The sequence below is a fragment of the Homalodisca vitripennis genome, chromosome 1 (assembly GCF_021130785.1).
Source record: "Homalodisca vitripennis isolate AUS2020 chromosome 1, UT_GWSS_2.1, whole genome shotgun sequence".
NCBI lineage: Eukaryota > Metazoa > Arthropoda > Insecta > Hemiptera > Cicadellidae > Homalodisca > Homalodisca vitripennis.
The window spans coordinates 141,633,617-141,657,500 of NC_060207.1; the positions used below are offsets into that span (position 1 = coordinate 141,633,617).

Here is a 23,884-nt window from a genome sequence, read left to right on the forward strand (position 1 = left end):
TTTATTCGAGTTTCCTGTTAGGACGAATTTATCAGAAATAAAAAAACGGAATGGTTTTGAAATTTTAATCTCATAAAAAAATTTATAAAGGTAATACATTTCGTTTTGTCTGTGAAGCAGTTCACTTCTCTGGACGCTTTATTGTTATTCTCAATATACATATGAGGATAAATTTTAATAGTTTATTCTTTTACAGCATTTAAGAAGATCTGTTTAATGCCAAAATAATGCCTAAACTACGTATGAAACATAAAATAATTTTCCTTTGATTCAAGTCAGTCTTTTAGATGAACTTATAGATTTGTTTCAGCAACGATTTCAGCAATGATAATTCGAAATTAATCTTTCGTGCCAAATGTCATAACTTAAAAGTTCGTTATTAAAGAACTCATGCGTATGTGACGACATCTAAGACACATGAAAGGCTGTTCCAAGAGACTGTTTCCACGGACGGACCTTGTGCAGGGAGATGGAGTCGGGTATGGATATGGACATTTATCCTTGTCGTAACCTAGACGCAAGGGATCCTTTATGAATATCTCGTGAACCGTGTGTCTTATGGCATTACAAAACTAATTGATGCTGAATTAATGCCGGCTCTGGTGAAATGCGTAGGAAAGAGGAGAAGGGACGTTGTTCTTGGGGTTGTTGTTAAAAGCTCACAGTCCAGAGGAAAGATACCTGAAGAAAGTTTTTGGGGACTATGCCATATACAGTCAGAATTAAGTCCGGGTATGAGAAATTCTTACATAAATAAATCGGTTATTGTGAATAATAGTTAGGTTATTTTAATATAGACGTTCGTTAAAGCTTCTGTTGATATTCATAAAACCGGATACCACCCCCATTCACCATAATCCAGACGACCAGTGCAGAGGTAAGAGAGTTATCCACCTATAATAGATGAAGGAATGTATATCTATTATTGCGTATAAGGAAGATCTATTTTGCCGTTCACGAAATGGTTTTTGCCGTTTTATACTCAAAAATGGTGTGTGTCAGAAGTCAATTTCTTTAATACGAGAAAACATGTTAGTATTAGGTAAATCTCGTGTAGATGGCACAGTAAAAAGGTATCTAAAATCAGCAATTAAGAACACTGTAGATACAAGTCACCTTATAATTATTATGTCTATAACTATTCTAAATAAATCTTGACACAAACTTGACATGCCAGTAGGAAGAACATTCTCCTTTGATGGGTTACGCTTCCACATTCCAGAAACTAATTATGAAACCAATATCGTGTAAGAAAATTTGATGAGAAATCACATGCCATGCGTTAAATTACTCCTTTAAACGCAGGAATAATACAATAATATACTGCTTGTTATAGTTGTACAAATTATTGTATGATTTTTTAATAATGTTATACTACCAAGCTTTCCGTAAATCCAGTTAAAGTAATAATATTTATTTAATTTGAAATTTAAATCTTCAAAAGTTAGGTGTACAATTACCCTCCACAGTGTTTTAGTGGTGAATTTGCACGCGCTAAACACGAAAGCAGATATTGTGGGTTATGAATGTAGTTGGCTGTCTCTCACTCGTGTGACTAGAAGAATTCTATTTCTGTCTGTCTGTCCGCACGATATCTCGAAGAACAACTGGTTTAAAGACTTGCAATTGTGCAAGAGGCTTCATTTTTATATGAGTAACACTGTGTTCTATAATGGTGCTTATCACACGATGGGGTTTGGCTGAGCGTTAGCGAACATACATTTTGGTATACACCTTGGTAAAGATCAGTTGGCATTGTTTAGGATATTGGTTTTATAAATAACCAAGATGGAAAGAAAAATAGCAGAATAAATTAATTTATGAACAAACTCATTTGTTAGGCCTTAAGAGATTCAAATATGATGTATTAACACAATCATGTTGCCTAATTATCCCAACACATGGGCTACATAATTTTAGAGAGACTTGGTGTGTAGAAATTTATTATTCATACACTTATTTGACAACCAACTTAATAAACATAGATGAGAATGTGTTATGTAATAAGATATATTAAGAAACATGTTTCATAATAATGTAGATTTTAAATTTTGCATGAAATTAAAATAATTCTTGTATTAACTTCTTTTATTTAGGTCCCTCTGTCTCTCTGATCGCAGAACATCTCGAGAATAAAATGAGCTATAAATTAGAAACTGTGTATGCAACCTCAGCAAAGCCTGTTACGACATGTACTCCGGTGGAGCACTCCTACCTTGTTTTTTATCACAAATAGTAACCAAACGTTTTCAGACATTTATGTAGGAAATGTTTTTAGTTTAGTAAATCCTTATTGCTCAGTTACAAAATAAATGTATTCAACAATAAATAATTCATTTTTACATTTCAATCTAAACCAGTAAATCCACGTTATGGGGTTTATATTGTAATTATCTACACTATACTACACGTCATTAGCAGTCTTGAGCTGTATTTATGTTAATTTATTGCTTCTTTGCCTCAGCAATATTTATAGTTTCAAACGATCGTAAACTCGGAAATGTATATCATTTGTTGTTTTTTATTTGAATTAATCCCGATGTCAAAAGTAAGTATTACTTACATCCATTTGTGTACTATTTTAAATTGATCACAGATAAAAATATATAGTTAGGAGTAAATTTGAACGGGTATTTTTATTAAACGTGTTGAATACTTAGTGAATTTATGCTCTTAAATGCTTCATTTTCGTAATCCACAGTTCAATGTCTCTTGGGGAATATTTCAGTTTATTTTTATAATCATGTGGGCAATTGGACATAGTTTTGTTGTTGTGGTAGTAGTGTTTATCCAGTTGGAGGGTAAGCTATGACTCACTGCCATGGTGCTTGTAGCGCTGTTCCAGGATGGTGGCGCAAGTGGTGCAGCTGAGGGTGCAGTGGGCACGTCGCGGTGATAGGGGAGCCGATCCTGCCACCCCCGTCATGTCACCGCACTGACGACTGACTAGTCACTGAACAAGCTGGCCTCTAGAATCGATGTCCACCCCCATCCCCGCCAGCATCCCTGCCTCCCTCTCTCACCCCCCCCCCTCTCACAACGCGCCGGATCCCATCGGTTGGTTATTTTATCACTCACATTTCTTTTCCGATAATGGTAGTATTATAGTTTTTATCTAATCCAAACAAAAATAGCACTAGTGGTATTTATATCCTAAATATAATGATTCAATTTGTAGGAAGACCTTTTTCATCATTTTTTATAATAGACAAATAAACTGTTTAAAATGAAGATTAGCTGTGGACAAAATAATACCGGCCTAAAAATAAAATAAATCTACTTTAAATAGCAGTTAAAGGGGTTATATTCCATGTTTCATCCCTATAAAAACAGCTTAACACTATTAACTGTTTAATAATGCCATAAAATCAGCAATTTACGTTATTATATTTACTGAGCTGAAAGGAAAATTAATGTAATTCCAGTGTTAAAAGTATAATTACCACAGATCCCTATTGGCCCTTAAATAGATATCTTATTAAATTATGTATATTAGTCAAGTCAAGAAAAAAACAGCAAAAATATTAACGAATACAAGATTACCCACATTTGGAAGAGTAAATTAAACCAGTGTTAGTAATGTGAGTACCAGCAGTTTTCCTATCACTAATTTTTCTTCCTATTTATACAGATAATCTCATATCCATTACATATACTTACAACGTTAAAAATATTGCGTATTTGTGTATCCAAGTCCATGTGAGCGGAAGCGTACGAGTATATATTTAAAACCCAAGTATTTGCAAAACATATATCTCCTAAGTTTATTTTATACATTAGCTAATCTTCCTGAAATTACTCAACAAATACTCAGAAGCGTTGGATAGATAATCATATTTTTTTAGAAATCACTAAGAACCTTTTTCGCCCTCCTATTACATAACTAAAACGTGTTTTAAATTTAATTTTAAATAGAAACTGCTAAAATTTCATAAACCATAAAACTAAACTACATTCTTTCCAAAATAAACATGCAACTTCAAGGTAATCATGTAAAAACGACCGCGACCGTCCGTTCAAATTTCAAGGTGTTTCCCGTTATAAGCTATCCAAATAACGGAAAAAAAAATTCAAAAGTGCATTTCAGAATGAAGGTCTCAAATGTTTGTAAACAACATTCTGGGAGTTTAGAAAATTCTCAAACAAATGCAATCCAATTGATATTAATGTAATCCCATTGTTTGCTTGTTAAGAGCTCTTCCATTAATACATACACTCTGGCACAACCCAATATTAAATTAAACACACAATTAATCAAAACATTTGGACATTAGGATCTCTCAATCAGCTAATATAATATCTTTCAAGAATGACTGGAATGATATTTTTAACACATGCGTGTGACGCTACTATTTTTCTGAGCAGAAACACACATGCAGTAATACAACAAGTGGTACCACACTATGTGTTTGAAAATTTCCTCTTCTCATGTCAGCTTATTGCTATGCGTGCTGAATTATTGTTTTATTTCACAAATTTTATTTGACTTAAGACGAAAATTCTTACTACATATTTACAGCTTGGCATCGTTGATAACATCCGTGTTGTTAAAACCCCAGGCAAGTATGATGCTATGTAATAATTATAGTTATTATTAGTATTTAATTCCTGGTATATACTTTGAAGACAGCGCATAAACACAGGTAATATAGGAATTAGGAATATAGCTCGTTAGGTATGCAATTAGCAAAATACATGGAGATTTCATTTTTAACTTTAATGTTAAATTTAGAAAAAATGATATCACTGTGAAGTGAGGTTTATCACTGATTGACATATTAGTGAGTATCAAAGGGCAAAATTGTCAAGGCCACATTTATTTATCCTAAGAAATAAAATTAGATATTACATCATCCTATTATTTTACTGTTAAAAACTGTATATAAGAATAAAAAGTTGATTTCTCCCAAGAATGTTTACTGTCGACACGTTTTACCAAGAACATTTCAAACTGCAAACCGCATGGAATATTCAGAAAACGGATGTTAGTTGATGAAAGGTTGCTACGTCAGAAGTGCACAAGGACAAAGGGTACAATTAAGGACACTCTTTGCCATTAGAGCAGAGCCCAATTATTACTCTTGTTTTAAATGCAGGTAACATAAACTCAGAAACATTACATTCACAATATTTTTTTAGGTATGTTCAAAAGGCTTTGAAATACTCTCAAAGGGTTGATATTATAATCTTCTGATGTTTTACGTACCGTTAAGATAGTGCACTGTGGACATTTCTACATTTTCAGAGATGGGACGGGGAACCTCATGAAACCTTGTCCATTTAAATTGGAGTCCACGTTGTCAAGTGGATAACAACACGAATATGGCAGTGAATTATAGAAAGGAATTAGCAAATTTTCAAGAGCATTTGCAGTACAATGTTCCAAGGTTATAAAAACAATTATAGTTTTTTACTAGAAATTAGACTGAGACTAAACTCAAAATATATAAACTGTGCGAAAATATTAAATTTAGAAGCTACAAAATAAGCCAAAAAGTTTTACAAGAAATTAGATTTACAAATATTTTAACTATTATAACTTTCGAACTTTAAAATACCATAACAATCCATAACTGAAGTATGCGGTAGATATCTGATTACTGCCAAACACTCCACTATTATTGATGGTAGTCCTCTGATAAACAAATAATGGATCGTAAGAATAAGAAAATGTACAATGCTGGTGAATAGGCTATGTTCCAAAAAAACTTTAACATATTACAGACACAACGTTCTGTATGGGTGCCTATGTTCATTGTAAACAATATGAAGGTAAGGTCAAACTAAAGTAAAGTAGCCTACTAAGAGAAAAATAACTATGAATACCAATCTTTATGAAAGACCAATAATTCTGGACGTAAGAGAAACTATAAATATTAAGTTTATTAATCTTATTTAATAATGTATTAGTTATCATTCAACAGTTTGAAATTTTATTTGAATCAGAGGTCTTGGGGGTGAACGTGCCCAAAATACATAAGCAAATCAGGGGCTTATTAGGCTTCAGATATTAAAGCAGAAAGCAGGGATTGGTTTAGTTACTGACTACAGTACATTCACACGACTAATGCTTCACTTAACAACGTCTGTTTAGCATTTAATGTTGTAAATTTGTTAACTTTTATTTAAAATATGTCAGATATGGTTCTGACGTACATAATTGATGAAGTACATTATTTTTAATGGTGCCACTGATAAATCAAACTATTTAATGGATTTAGAATATTATTTCAACATTAACATATAACTCAACGTAATCAACAAATTATGGGTATGTGCTGGAAATTTACTCAATATCAGCTACTCTAGCTTTGTGATTTTTCGTTAACTACGCGTTTATACAAGCTCTTAAAATATATGACTGGAATATTTTCGTAAAAAAAAAAAAAAAAAAAAAACACTTGGTATATGTTCTAGACACAATCCTCACTGTTTTAGAGACTCAGAGGTCCAGAACACAGGGATTCCAAGTGCAATAACAGGGTTTACAAGAGATTGCACCAGTCATACAGTGCATTTTAAAATCAAGGATAAAGAAAAAGCAACCAAATATAGGGAACCTATTTCATAGATATAGATATTAATGAAATATAAGTTAATATAGTAATTTATAGGATGAAGACACACAGAAAAATGGGAAAGAAAAATACAGAGAACGGAAAGCATACGGTATTGTTATTGGCGTATGCGGCATTGTTTCAGATTTACAGAGAGTCTACAAACATACTAAGAACGAAGAGAAAGTTAGAATGTTTCCATGAAGCAGGAAATAGTGATCCTTTCATAATATGCTGCTCTAATCCAAAATTTTACAAGGAAGAAGTAGGCCATACCACACGTCCTTTAACAAGCTTTACTGAAGCTTAATGCTAAATTTGAAGTCTATAGCTACACATATTATTGTGACACATGTTAAAATTTCATGTTGTATTCAGTTTATTAACAGTTTTATTTATTCTATTATTTTCTCGTTGCCATCATTGATACCAATAGGATTCTTGTAAAAATGCTCAATAACGTTTAGCCAAGTCCTATACAGTGACATGCACCATCACTATTACATACTATATATATACAAATAAGGCTTAAAACACAAAATATGTGTCAGTTGAACTTCGAGATATCGTGTGGGCAGACAGACAGGTAGTTGAGCACGAGCAATATTCCAGTGATAGGCTTCCCTAACTCTTATGATATATACGGTCCAGTTGTTTGTGTTTCTATCACGACCAAAATATTGTGTGTTAATACAATTTAATACATACTGAAAGTATATTCAAACAATACTGAAACAGGTTTTCATTAAGAAATAACTGTGAACATCCAATTTTTGGATTGACCTCTTCATGGTGCTTATTAAATAATCATGCCTAAGGTGATTCAATAACAATTTCTGGAATCGTAGATGCCATTCATCCAAATACCATGAAGTTATGCACAACAACTAGTCATAAGAGTACTGCCATGTAAACTGTTTCGCTCACCGACTTACAGACTTCCAAACACTGGCCCTTACATGCAAATACTATTCGACAGTGTATCCCAGTTGGGAATATTTGTAATTATCACAAAAACGGATCTATCAAACTATGCCGTTGATACCATTACAAAAGAATATGCCTGTGACTCACTTGTTATACTACAGGATACTAAGTCGCACAGGTAAATGAAATATAATACAGTTTCCACATTACAGTGAGTGATGTATGCTGGCGGGAGTTTGATCTGCACATTCATTTAGGATCGGTAAATTAATTAGTGCCGCCTTAGATTACGAACGGAAATTGCAAAGTCTGTTTCCTCATTGACAGACTAACTCATCAAATATGAAATATCAGTTTGGTTTCTATCTGTTTTATGACGTGTAATTAATTATTAAATATCATCCATGTGGTCAATTTCTAACACAGTAGTTAGTTAAGAGATATATTTATTGTAATATATTGGTAATAGACTGAGTGCCTTTATCGACATTGTTTGCAAAGATAAATGCATAAATATATTTTTAATGCACGAAATAACAATATTATGGCTGCTTTTTGAAAATTTAAGCGAGACATTTGTAAAACAGGAATAGAGCATAGTTCTTTTGATTACAAGGCATCCTTGCATATAACACCCATATTGTTATTTATTTAAAAATGAGAATTCCTTAAGAATTCTAGGATATATAACAAGAATAAGAATTGTAAAATTAGAACATAATTCATAATACAAGAGCTAAAAATGTAAGTATGTGAAATAATAGAACACTTTTTCCGAAAATGCAACTCACCAGGGGTTCACTCATGTAGGATATAGATCTAACTTCTTTTGACAAGTGTTTCCTTTTCTGACCACTACCCTGAAGTATTACTGATGATAAATCCTTGTTAAAGTCTAAATTAATACATAATGTTTTGATAGGACTCAACATTAAAATTCAAACTTCGTGATAAAAACTATTATTTTTGAATATGTGGGCTGCATACAAAGGACCAACAATTCTCGAGAGAGTTGAAATTAATTTTTAAACACGTGTGTTTCATCGTATAAAAATGCTTGTTTTTTTATAAATTAAGAAAATATAAAACATAGCACAATTGGTAATACAGAATGCATAAATAGAAACACAGAGGTGCAAAAATCTAGATTTTAAAATTAAATAATTTATTATTAGTTACATTATATGTGGTATATATTAATTATGTAATTAGCTAGTAGATACCTATTTATATGTAGAAGAATACAACTAGAATTTAACAAAAATAAAAATAATATTATAATAAAATGTAAAGGCTCTGTAATGTAGTGGTAGCACACTCACCAAGTGAGAGATCCGGATTCAAATCACGGCGGGGCAATTACATTTATATCAATGTAATTCGATACAAATTGAAATTAAATTAGGCTGTTGCAGTTTATACAAATTTAATGAATATATATATTGAATGCAGAATCTATAAAATAAAAAAAATTACTTGTGACAGTGTTGAAAAAAAATACATCTAATATATTCTCAAATGTTAAATTCTGATAAAGGCTTTTTCAAAGAATACTGTTAAGTTGTGAGGAATATGTAGAGTTTTAACATTTTTATTGTGTAATAACTGGTGTTTGAGTGCGATAAAAATGGAAATTGTAAGTATTTTGATTCAAGAAAGTCGTATTACCCAGGATAAGGCAGCAAGAGGTAGAAAAGGGTTATTTGAAAACAATAAACATCTGCAGAACTGCGGCTCAGTGAATACAAAGACAATTCTTATTGCTTTCTGTTGCAAACGGAATACATACCGAACTGTAGTTATTTTGAACTCTACCTCTTTTCCCAAATTCAGAACCTGTCTCTAGATGAGGATACGGAGCGCCAAAGTATTTATTTATACCAATGGTATAAATATTATGTAAGACATTTTGCACTTTTTCTGTATGTAGTCAGTAGTATAAAAGTTTTTGGTCTTAACCGAATGAAGAATGCGAATATTGAGTTTATATCCATTTCACATTCCTCTTAAATGCAGCATCTGAATTCTGATGCTGTTGCAGACTTGACTCCTAAAATCGGAAGATAAACTTAACATTCGCATTGAATCAGCTCTTCCCACCATACCTGCGTTATGGGCGAATGAAGAATCTCTGGAAAATAAAAATCACTACTATTTATGCTAAGGAAAAGATTATATTTAATACAAAGTTGTCGAATTTGAATTAGTATTTTTTGAATTCTCAATCAAAACCAAAATTCAGTGGATTCAGACGATTGCATTTTTATATTTTTAAACATGAAATATTTCTCCGGAGCTAATGTGAGACTCATCTACCTCCTATATAAAAATCATTTCAAAATTTAATAAAATGTATATTAAAACCTTTACCTTTCTTTGAAGAAGAAAACAATACCTAAACACAATTAACCTCTCGATTTCTTGCGAATCTGAAAGATGTAACAATAAAAAATGCACCGATTCATTACTTATATACTACACCCGATGTGCCGGTATACGGACCAAACCTTGAGGCATAAATGTCTGCATTTTTAACCTATATTAAATGTATACTTGTGTCTTTATTGTAACCTTAGAGATCCTACCAAACCATCAGTTAATATTATTTACTAATTAATATATTTACTAAATATATCAACAACTCGATATCGGCTGCAAGGAGGAAGAAGTCAAATTATTTAAAAGCACTTTCTCTTATACCAAGTTTTGGAATATTGCACAATCACATAGGTCTCTACACGTTTCATATATTTAAATTTAATGATTTACCATAATGATGAATTGACTAGCGACTATGAGTAATTTTAGTTTGTAATGCTCCAACTGAATATTTATTTAAAAGGGAGAAGTTTAAATTCGTAATTAACTTAGAAGCAGCCTTTCGAAAACTTTAGAAAGATTATATCAAAATAGTAATAAAATGTCCACGTTGCTTTATTTCTTTAATAAAGGTTTTAAAGCAGCTAATTTAATCAGTGGCCTAAATAAAAAAATATCTCAGAGAGGGCTGACTGGGTGGTTAGGAAGTACAAAATATCCCTAAAAAACAACGACTCAGGAATCTTCCACCGGACAATTGTTGAGGATTAAGGCCTCATAAATGTGATCTAACTTAAAACAAACTAATTAGTGCAAACGTAATTAATTTAACTAAAATAATTTACTTAAACTTGTTAAAACATATGGCTATTCAAAAATAAATTGCCATGATGCCGTATGCATGTTAAGAAAGCTGTTCCACAATATCTAACAACAGGTTGTAAGAAATTTAATCTACATACAGAGTAAACTGGTATAAAAATTTAATTTTTAAGATTCGATGAAATAAACTAGCATATCTTTAAAAAAAATGAAGCGAAGAAAAGTGAAGCTTAAAAAAAATGAAGCGCGCACAAGACACGCGCCGAGATTAATTTTATCTTATGTCTACCATGTGCAAGTTTTTCTTTCGGAGAAGTTGAATTCTTTAAAGAGATCAAAAATACAATAAATATCACACTAGTTTTCAAGGTTGTTTTTTTTTAAAGTAAGTTGCTTGTAAGATAGCTTTTCGTTTATAAACGCCCAAAAAGCCATATTCTTATCCCGACCCTCCTTGTTATGTTTCAGATAAGAAACGTCCTTGGGGAATTAAACGCCGCACGATATAGCCAGTTATGGTCATGGTAAAGTCAATGGAATCGTTATAGATTTGTCACCAACATTACGGGCTGAAAATCGTTGCCCTACATGTTCTCTTTTAAGTAAATGTACAAAGAATTTAAATTGTTCATGTCTAATTGATTATTTAGCTGTCTACAGCCTGTATTATCTCTGACACTCATTAATCAAACATAAATTTTAAGTCGTATAAATAATATGTTCGTGAAGTATATGTCGGATTATAAGTAATATGGTTCACCGAATGTGGAAAACAAGTCATAGAAACCCCGAGTACAATATTTAATACTGTCTCTTAAATATTAACATTAGAATAATCATCATCAAATTTGACAAGTTTTATATTAAAATTTAATGGCACATGGCTGAGGTTAAGACTGAGATGAAAAACGTCTCAATTCTTTGTTTTAATATTTTAACATCCAGATAGAAATAAAGCATGTGACTGTTCAAGCAATCGAAACCAACCGATAGTTGTATTTTATTTGAGCTAACTAATGAGCCTGTAATGGAAGCCTCGAAATATTTACAGCATGATATTGAAATTAGCGACCGATCAGGACAAAATATTAACCTCTTTACATAACTTTATAAAAATAATAATTTTATTGGCTACAGAACACTCGGACATTTTAAATGAACTCAAATATAGTCATCCTTTGGGTAGTGTAAACTAATAGAATAGAATGTTTTGTCGAGATAGGAATGTAATTGAATAGGTTTCTTTCTAATAATAAAACAACATATGAATGTCATGTGACTTTATGAAATCAAAATTCTTTTCGCTGAACAAAAGAATGGTGCAGGTAAGGACTTATTGTTTGCAGTTCAATCACAGCGTAGGAGGTAGGAGGGATCTTTCGACGAATTGTCCACTTCCATTCTTTTCCATGTTAAGAAGAATGGAGTTTACCATCCATCCCCAACTTCTATTCTTATTTTAATGCTTATTATATTTTTTCGATGCGTTTTATGACCAAAAAACCTGTATGAATATTACTTCAAAATTATTCGAGATGTATAAGTTTTTAATTTTTCCATTAGGTTAGACTATTTTTCTGTTTGAGGTACTTATGACATTATTATGTTTTACACCTCTACCACCTGCCTGTTTTATCCTCCACTGTTATGTTTTCTTCCATTAGAGTTTTGCAAGAAGTATAGATTTACTCCGATACCCAAAACATTTACATAGCATCTTTAAGAAGCGAGTAAATTAAATATTTAAGTAGAAATAATAGCTTTCCCATTGGAAATTCATAGAATTAGCAGATTGAAGGTTAATTATTATGGGTTAATATACAATACTTTCTTAAAATATACAACTAATATTTTATTTTGTCTTTGTTTAAAATAACTAGTCCTTTTGTTCTACAAATAATAGATACAGATTGGATTTATTTACTTACTTTCTTGAGACAAGTAGAACATATAAAATAAACAAAATGTAATAGGGTAATTAGATAAAGATACTTGGTAATGTATATTAAGAGGGAACCTTTATCATCCATAGCATCTTTATCCATTATAATAAACCCCATTAAATTTTGTTTATTATATATGTTCTACTTTTTTATGTAATCCAGGTTTCAATACAAATAACCAAACAGAATGTACTATGACGCACAAGGTATTGACAATTTCCGATCATTAGTGAAGGAGAGACAGCCGCTGAGATTAAACTTAAGCCAACTTGGATTATGAGTCCCAATTAGGCCCACACAGCCCACGTCTTTAATGTTCATTTTGAAGTGGGTGGAGTGATATTCCTCCTCTTCCATTTCTTAAAATGTTACAGACGAAAACATGATAATTGTACGCTTATACTTTTTATTTATCGCTTTTCCCCCATACAAACTCATTACTTGGAAACAGGAATTGACGTCGAGCAACAATAATTCAACACGCAGCATGTTAAAATACTCCAGAAACTTTTAAGAATGTATGTAGCATAATTTATAATAGCCCTTCTCAGTTGGAAGAAGTACATTTTTTTACAATAGAAGTATTCATAATTTCTTTTTACAGCATTTACTTGTTGTCAATATCTATACAACAGTTTGAGATACTAAATTATAGTTTATTACAAATGTTTAGCCAATATTATTAACATTTAACCAAAATAAAAACTTAAGGTTATAACGTTAAGTTAACTAGGGAGATGTAAGTAGCCTATATTGGAAATACCTTTAATGTGAGTGGAAGATCAGCGTATCATTTATACACGTGTGGAAGGTCTACTCTTGTTCTAAATCGACTATACTTGCAAACCGTGTTCTTATATAATAGCTGTTTTCTAACAACGATTATATGTATATTTGCATTATTATAGCAAATACAACTATTTTGACGGTTCACGTTCAGGTTGAATATCGATTAAAAATCTGCGAGGGAACAAGCCCAATAGAAACAAGTAAAATAAAACAATGTATCTACATACATAATATAAAATGCTTCTTTAGGGAAATTCCCTGAAATTTCTCTCACTATGATTTATTTACCCGATGATACCAAACTTAAATAAATACGTGAGGATATGTTTGTAAATTAACCGAAAACAATTACCGGTAAAGAACTTTAACGCACATTTTACACACACGTACTTTTAAACTGAGTTTAGTTGATATACATAACATTTATGAAATTCTTGGTTCACTAATAACACTGGTTTTAATAATATTATATGATAGCAAAGGATTATCGTATTATTATAATATGAACTCTATTGGTGTGATAAAACAAAAAAAACTATTTTTATCGCATAGCTCAGCAAACTTACATAAAGTTTGGGTAAGTTTCATACGATCTTGGGACAGTTTCAAGATACAGTAAAAGAGTTAGAAAAAATTAGTAAATTTACTGAACAGAATTGGTGTTTGGTTAAAAAATATTTTCGTTCAGGAAAACGTGGAGATAAATAAAGCAATTCAGGAAATGTCACTTAACTACGGAAACTATAACTATCAAATCCGTATACACACCACTCTTCTTTGTATCGATAATGGGCTATAATCGATATTGGATTAACAAGAACCATAAATAATTTCATGTTATATGTCTTTATTTGTGAGCACTTTAGAAACCGTGTCAAACAGTCCACATGCTCAAAAGGAAACGGTCCAAACCCTTTGCATGATGTGTAGAATGAGCGTGGATATTCCACCACTAGTGAATTGTCTTTGTACCATGTAAGGTAATAATATTAATAACTCTTTATTGAAGTAAAATATTTTTGCAAAATTATATTGCAAACGTCACTTCATAATATTGATTAAAAATAAATAAATAAATATATATATACATATATATATATATATATATATATATATATATATATATATATATATATAAAATCATAGGCACAGCCTATTCCTCATATTAATGTGTGAACCTAACAGTATATTTATATTTTGTATGTTTCTGATATCAGTGAAAAAATATGGCAACATGCTAATGTTCATCCTTAAAAGTTGATTGATAATTAGTTCTATGATATTATAGGTTGAGTAACTAAACTAGAATTCATCTGTTATAATAGATTTGCTTTACGGTATAACTTGAGTGAAAATAAAACAATTTTAATTTAAAGTTTGAATTGATTTGAGTGTATTGTGGACTAATTTACAATGCTGATACAATATAATCACGTTTCAGAGGCCTGAATTATCCGGTTACAACCGCTGGACTGTTTGCGGATTCACCGGGGATCGAATGCATACTTCTATCGAGTCAACATGTAAATGCCAAAGGGCTCAAGTCCTCGATGAACCAGAGTCCTTGATCTTCTAATCCTCAAATCTCCCATTTACTACTCCCTTGTTAAAAGCAGTGACTATACTCTGAAAAGTGTGCATAATCTAATATTAGAATTATACATATTTTGGAAAAATTTATATCACCTGACGTCACAAACAATGACTAGTAATCATAATTAATTACGGTAGTATCAGGCCTGATAGTTGAATCTTGCTGAAAATATCTATTTCAGTAAAAACTCTGCCTATTCTATTATCTTTAATTTTTAAGGATGATTAATAATGTTAATTTTTAATTGAGACTAGTTATAAAAATAGAAAACATTTTCAAAGTTATGTAACTAAATTTTCAACAGTGTTCATTAAATAAGATTATATTTTTCATAAAAAATATGTCATAAACGGCCACTTTTATAGAAAAATATGTTTTTAAAAAAGGGATTATTTTTTAAACAATTAATTTTTTAAAGTGACTATAAGGAAGGTTTTAACTTTAGAAACCGTTGAGTTGGTACCGGTAATTGCTAACAGATATTTACTGACAGTAATCGCTTGCGAGGCAATCACTTGGGATTTGTGATTCAATGTTTCCCTACATTACTTTTAAGAGCCGGCTGCATTGGCAACCATTTTGATAAACCATACCTACCATAAAAACAATGCTAAACCACGTGGTATTTTACGTCTTTATTTAAAAAAAAAACAGTAATGTGTGGTGCTTCATTTAAAACATGTAATTATTACGCACCCCTTCCTTAGTTTCTTTTTGGTCGTACTTTAAAATAAACTCAACATTTTTCGACTTAATCAATTGATCAATTAATATTAAAAAAATACAAACGCTCTACAAAAAATAATTAATTAAGTCGATGCGTATTAATACATATTAAAGTTGAGACATCTCTAACGCTACCATATAACATAAGGGCTGAGAGTGTGAAGTTTAACATTCTTTATTGCAAATAATGTGGAAAAACTCAATTTCGTTTCATTACAGCTTACTGGTTATTTTCCTTGTTGTATGGTCAACAATTAAAAAAAAGTTCAATGCATATTAATGAGTGCTTATAAGTGTCATTTACCTGTTTAAATAGCACAATTTATAATAATTATACGTCAAACGAGTTAAAATATTAAAATAAGATCAATTTATCCTCAATTTGATAGAATTGATGGTGTAATGTACTGTTTCCGAGACTTTGATTTATAGAAGTAATCAATCAGCCCTCGATGAATTCCTTTCTCTTCCTTCTTCCTATATTTCATGAGATAATACATAATACTTCAGTTTGAACTCTTGCGTTAATACATTTTGAACCGCTTATACCTTCTCCGTTTCAAAGGAAATATTTTGTTGTCGCGCCTGAATACTGGGATGACAAATTTTAAATACGCAAGATCACAAAATGCGTACTGTTGTACTCAATGTGTTTGAGTTTGATTCGTTTAGGAAAATATGTTAAATATGATTTTATTTAAAAGCAATCAGTGCAACCAAATAACACAACAGCATCTGAAATATTCACTCGCAATATGCGCTGACTACCAAATCACTTGGGGCGCTTAATAATTAATAAGGCTCTCCTGTCCCATATTAATCACAAACGGATGTGTTTTCGTGTATATTGTATACCCGATTGATATACGTCATTTAACTGTTTATTTATTTATAATTTTTAATGATTTTCAGAATATTATAAATAATAACTAAGAAATAAGTACAGATACTAGTGTTATATAATAATACAACGTAAAAAACTATTTTAGTCCAGTGTGGAGGAATCCTTAAACCGAAGACAACAGCAATTAATGATATAATGCATAGTAATGGCGATATAGTGCATAATGATATACGACATTCTGTGCAGTATAGGAATGGAATTAAGCTTATCTTAGTTATACAGATTCTGTTATAACTAAGAACAGTTGCTGTTATGCTTATTCTACGCTTTCAAGGCTATAAATAGCAATACTTTTCAAAATGTATTTAAATTATTTAAACGTATGATTGTGTTGTAATATTATTATAGAAAATTTGATTAATTTATTACAGGTTTTTTTAATAAATAAAATGTATTTGCTGCAATGCATTTCTAATGGAAATTTTCACAACTTGATCACCAGTCCTCATGTCGTAGAGAAAGGTCATTCCTTCGTTGATACATAATTCAAGATACTTCCTTTACATAGATAAGTCTCGATAAACTAATTTGGTTATAAAGAATCAAGTTCCCTCTCCTTAATTAAATTCACTTTCTTATTTCCAATACTATTGTAGAGTTTGCCTTGTGCTCCGATCAAGAAAAAATATACCAACGGAAACCAACTTTGGTCATAAAGCTTCTTCTTTCGGCTCTTTTTCAAATGACAATATTGTAGTTTGCCTCTTTGTCCTGAAGAAAATATATAACTTAGTACTACTTAAACGTTACTGCAGTCAAAAAGAGTTAGGTCCGTCTGATTAAATTCACTTTCGGTCTAATAAAAAAAGATATATATATATATATATATATATATATATATATATATATATATATATATATCTTATAAATAAAACGTAATCGCTTAAGTGTTGTTAAGCGCTAATCCTGAAAATTCAATTTGGTTTCATCAATTTGGATACTTAAAAAAAATTTGTTGAAGTCCAAGGAAGGTTTATATGAACACTTTAAATTTTTAAATGATAATATTTATGTTTCACTTTGCAAACTTGACTGGTATTAAAAAGCTGATGACACTTTTAAAACTTCTTTGATATTTCAGCTGAAGTTCTTGACAATGAGACTTAAACAATTGTTAACATTTTAATTCTATCAAATATTAAGTACACAGTGCTCAACTAGTAGTGGAATGAAAGTAACAAAGAAAAGGTAACCCTTTAACTGTTATTTTAGATTACACTAAAGACAAATAAAAAAAAATGCATTGGAAATACTTTGTTTAAAGTTTCTTTTGGCAATTATGTTAAAACAATGTTATAAAATCATTCTTAATGAACAAATATGTGAATGTTTGCACATAAAGTAATCAAAACTTGTTGGCTTCTTTGACAATGTGATATGGAAATTTCCGCTTAAAGAAACAGCGGAATAAACACTAACATCCCTCAACGAGCCATTCTATCCCAGAACTTTAGATCCGAAAATATAATGCAAAACCTATTAAATACGATTATTTTGAAATGTTGTATGAACTAATTAATAATTCCCACCTTACATCGAGAGTAGATGATTGTTGACAGTGGTTGGCTTCTAGTCCTAATTGTGTATGTATATTTTATTCTTCTGGACAATAAGGCAAACTACACTATGATACTTGCCATATCTAAGACAAAAGGGGGGTTGCAACAGCCAGAAGTGGACTCGTTTTCATTGCAGTAGGTTTCTGAAACCTATATATGTATACGTTATCTTGATAGGGACAATAAAGAAAAATAGGCTTCTCATTCTTACATGTTCAGGCTATATAGTATATTATATTTAATTAGAGAACATGGTAAAGAACACTATGGCACTAAAAACATTTAAAGTCAAAATAACATTGCAAAAAGCCGGAAAGTTGTACATGTTTATTTTTGAAAAGAAAATCTTTTAAAACTCTGTAAAATATTATTTATAAAGAAAATAAAATAAGAAAAGAGTTTTTTGTCATTCCATGAGAAGTAGTACGAATTTGAAGCAGTATTTTGGGACATATTTTAATCAGGCTGAAAGAAAAACTATTTGCGATAACGATAAAAATGTTTTACAATGTTTACATGAAAGTTGAGTGGAGGAAATGCCAGGATTTCATTTGAAAATAAATAAGGTTTTCTGGAGAAAGTGTATAACAAATTTAATGATATTAAATTATATCGCATTACAAATATAATTTCCATATGACATATATAAAAAAATCACTTCCTTATACTATATCTCATATCCAAACTATACAAATTATTCACAGATATTATGTTACCATAGAAATGGTATTTATAAACAGCTGTTCGCTCTAACAGCCTTTATATTTAAACAGCCTGTACTAAAATCTCAACCAAATGAAACAGTTTTTGATGACATTCATTTATCATATAGCTGCTGGACATGAAATCGGTGTTAATCTGACTTTAACACACCGACCTACCAACTTTCAGCTTTGTCATTAAGCTACAAACTAATAAAGTGGTTCCGCAATTACAGCTAACTTATCTCCAATGGCCATTACCTATCTGGGGACACGAGAAACATTTCTGTAAGCTGTGATGTAAATTAGGTTTTGCAAGGTATTGTTGCTTCTGAGGATAATTAGACAATTTCTACAGAAATAATAGCACATGGACGCCAGTTCCGCATTTCAGAATCAATAATCAGTTCAGTACAGTGTCCAGTTCGGTTTCATAAGCCGCTCAAAAGTTTATCTGGACCTGGACAAGGCCGTGAGGGAGAGGAGAGGATTAATTCGGCTTTGCTGGAGCTTCGTGGATTGAATTCACCACGTGACACTGACATTCTATTTTACTTTGTGAGATGGATTCAATTTTGTTAAACCATCTTTGTTTTCCAGGGTAAATAATAAATATAAAAGACGTGCGTTTAATGATTAACGTCGCTTGAGAGAAAACGATAAAACCCACAAGAATGTTGCTAAGTAGATTATTATTATTACTTAACGGGTTTGAAATTTTAAATATTGTTGATAAATCCTTTTAATATTTTAAGCAGTGTAACTATTTGGTGGTGATTTATAAATACAAATTATATAACATAATAATAATAAACCAGTAATAGGAATTAATTATAAAGTTATTTTCTTAGAACTCATTTATTGTATTATAATTCGTATCCTAAAACTTATAACGTTCTTTTATCTTTCCTGAATTTTCAAAAGAATCAAGTGTTAAATGTCGTTTTTGTTTGATTTTTAGACTTCAACAGTTTCGACAGCATATTCATATTATTTGTTCTGTCAGTAGCGTACAATGTTATGTGCTACTTTATTATAAGTATAGTATGTTGAAATTCTTCAAATTGTTTTGTTTCCAGAAATAGTTAAAAACTATATCAATGAGATCCTCTTTAAAAAATTTAAGCAACGACTATAACTTTGAAAATACAATAACTATTTATTTAATTATGTTGTAACGCATTTTAATCACAAATACGGTTGTTTCCGAGAATTCTTTGTTATTATTAATTTACAAAAGGAAATAAAAGCCACCAAAGATACGCTTTATACTAACTTACTAATGTTAATGTCGTTCAGAAGAAAAGGGAAAGTTTTTAATGTACCCCTGAAATTGATTCTTCTTCTCTAAAATCTTGTTTGGTGAATTTGTATACAAAACACGAATAAGGTTTTCATAATTCTTAAGTAGTTCATCATTTACTGTTTTCTGTAACGCTTTAGTATAGAAATAAGTGCACTTTGATATAATTAATGCACTCCGGCAGGTAAAACATTCACTAAGGCATTTTAGTTCCCACAAATACAACAAGACAGCGCAGCGTGTCATTGAGCCACACTGTGCTACTCTCCAGCGGAGAACCATAGAACCTCTAACTCCAGTTAGTTCCCGCAGTAGCCGCCAGGTAGCACTACGTGTACATATAACATGATATACATTAAAAGATCTATATTATAAGAGTTTGTTATTTGAATAGTAAACAAGTTTTAAGCCTTTAAACAAAAGTATTGTAATCAATAAATTGGTCTAAATCCAACAAGAATTTTTTAATTTAAAGTAGGCTTGAGAGGTTATGCTATAAACTGTATACCTGATCGAGGTAAACCACAATACCGATATTTAAACGTTATTACATTTCACTTTCTTCGACGATCATACTAAAAATAAGATCTACTTTTACCCAACAGTATTTGGAATATATTACTATCATAATACAAGGTAGAAGTACGCCGTACCACGTGTCACTTAAGAGGCTTCGCTGAGCTTATAAGCACAATTGTAAGCCTATACTTCACACAACTGTTGCACCCGCATGAACATAGTCATACATTTTATTTTGTGTACAAAATATAAATTACCCTAGGGATTTATAAAACTTATAGACAAGAAGGCTGTAAATAGATTTCCGGCAAAGAAATAATAACGGTCACCCTACAACTCTGGTGTTCGTCATAACCCCGTTGCTCATATGACATATTATGAAGACAAAATAGCAGGAAGTTTCTAGCAACACATTGCGGGGATAACTGTTGTTTATTCTGTTATGTTAAATAACTCCCATCACTAATAGCTATTCTCGAGAAGTCCTGCAGACAGATACACAGGCAGCATTAAGAAAAAATGTCATCATCGACTGGCTAGAAAATGTAATTTATGTTTAAAATGTAAACAAACTGACCTATAGACTTGAAATTTTGCATGAAGCTGTATTTATAAACTAGCAACACTTGGAACAATGTCGGTGCATGACACTCCCTGGGATTTGGATGAGCTTTGGCGCCAACTACATTAGTCTTATGGGTGAACATGGTGATAACGAGAGAATTGCTGAATAAATAAATTTGTAAATTAAGTACGAGGCTATGACATTTTAAATTGTAACATAGTAACACACATAGCTATAGGATTGCAATGTTGCATAGAACCTAACCGAAGCCTGTTACAAATACACCTACCTTGTAACATAGTATCACATATAGCTATAGGATTGCAATGTTGCATAGAACCTAACCGAAGCCTGTTACAAATACACCTACCTTGTAACATAGTAACACATATAGCTATAGGATTGCAATGTTGCATAGAACCTAACCGAAGCCTGTTACAAATACACCTACCTTGTAACATAGTAACACATATAGCTATAGGATTGCAATGTTGCATAGAACCTAACCGAAGCCTGTTACAAATACACCTACCTTGTAACATAGTAACACATATAGCTATAGGATTGCAATGTTGCATAGAACCTAACCGAAGCCTGTTACAAATACACCTACCTTGTAACATAGTATCACACATAGCTATAGGATTGCAATGTTGCATAGAACCTAACCGAAGCCTGTTACAAATACACCTACCTTGTAACATAGTAACACATATAGCTATAGGATTGCAATGTTGCATAGAACCTAACCGAAGCCTGTTACAAATACACCTACCTTGTAACATAGTATCACACATAGCTATAGGATTGCAATGTTGCATAGAACCTAACCGAAGCCTGTTACAAATACACCTACCTTGTAACATATTTCAAATATTTTATACTATCTACAGTTTATCATACCGATGTAAATACTGAAGAAATTCTACTTGAAGTTATCAACAATTAAGAACAAGGACAAAGGACCTGACGAACAAATACACAGATAGGGAAACAAACAAAAAACAATTCTTTCTAAGATAGGCATTTCTCTTTAAACCAAACAAACATGTGCAAATGTGAATACTCACCCTTAGGTCCCAGCGGCAGGTCACCGACGTAGAAGGGTCCTTGCCTAGTGACTATCTCGTGAACGATGATAGCGAAGGAATATACATCTCCCTTCTGTGTGCCCTCTGGAGGGGGGTGTCTCTGTCTCAGCAGTTCTGGTGCTGTCCACAGCAACTCTGCAGCAGACAGATACACTGGCTTGTACAAACCTCCGTATTATATAGCCTTTATATCCTTTTAATACTAATAGACAAATTTAATACTTTCACAGTAATAATAATGATATTTCTTTCTCAAAAACACAACAATGTTGTTGCCAAACAAAATTGTCGTATAATAGAATACAAATATGAATAAACATAAATAACTTGGGCATTACAATCTCACCAAGTAATAGTATAAAGTTCAAGCTATACAGAAAAAATACATTATAATTCAAATGGCATGATTAGTCTGTATAATAAAAATGGAAAGTATATTTTCAAAAACTCATCCAAAGCAACGCCTATTTAGAAGAATCCAGACTTTCTTATTATCAAACAAGTTTTTTTAATAAAAATTATTTTAACTCAAACATTTCTATTAACACCTTTAGGTAACTATAACTGTTCTCCCGTTCCTTGACGTTCTTAAATATTTAATAAAGTTCGAGTAATTCTAAATTGTTTTTAACATAAATGCTTTTATTGGTCCTTTGAGCTTAAAACTTTATGAGTTATTATTTACGATTCGCTTTAATAACAGTTTAAAAACAAATATCATTGTATTAACATAAACAAGTACCCTGTAAACGTTTTATTTTTTTATTTCCAGTTAGTTACGGGACTGGGACCAAGATAAAGTATATATTCGAATGTAATAAAGACAATAAACAAATAAACGAAGTAAATATATACTATAGTGGTTGAAGGAAACTACTGTGCTTGTTAATGTACACGTTTGTGAGGTTTTTGTTTGTAGTGAACATGGTTGTTATTGGTTTGCATAATTTTAAGTGAACTTTTTTAAAAGATCTTTTGCATAGTTAACTTAAATTTGTAATAATTTTTTGACCAATACATTCACCTTTTTGCAAATTTAAAATTTCTTCATAGTATATATCCATGTGTGTAAAAGTGTTTTTGTCTGAACCAAAATTGCAACTAAACACAGAAAATTTTAAAAATCATATTGAACCCATTAAACATGATATAATACAAATAATAGCCTACGTGTCTCAGGTAGATAACAACCACAAAATAGCCTAAGGTGAACGTGCATGAAGACTATTTGTTGACAACCCACAGTCCTTTCTCTTCTAGTTCTAACAACTTTATGTAAAAAAAACGATATATTAAAAATATTAGGCAAGATCTGGATTAGAAGCAAAGTACAAAAACATGTTATCCCATATGACTAATTATATGCCACAAATCAATGTAAACCTTTTGATTCCCCAGGCGATAATGTGTTGATATTGTAGTCTAGAAACAATACCATACTCAACTGGGATTCAGCGAGTTGGAAATTATATTTACTGTTACGACGGAGATTTAAAAAAATATATACCGGTGTAATTGCCAAGGAATTGATAAATTTCTTTCTGGCAGCCAATTTCAATAATTGT

The 23,884-nt window shown here is 31.3% G+C and overlaps 1 protein-coding gene across 3 annotated transcripts in view; it reads right to left on the reverse strand.

Annotated features, from left to right (window-relative positions):
- LOC124372502 (atrial natriuretic peptide receptor 1) overlaps positions 1–23,884 on the reverse strand; it is an 884,633-nt gene that overhangs the window by 91,501 nt on the left and 769,248 nt on the right. For all 3 annotated transcript variants that reach the window (XM_046830913.1, XM_046830916.1, XM_046830906.1), the window contains one exon: positions 22,299–22,454. In XM_046830913.1, coding sequence (XP_046686869.1) covers positions 22,299–22,454 — 156 coding nt within the window. The remainder of the gene's footprint in view (positions 1–22,298; positions 22,455–23,884) is intronic.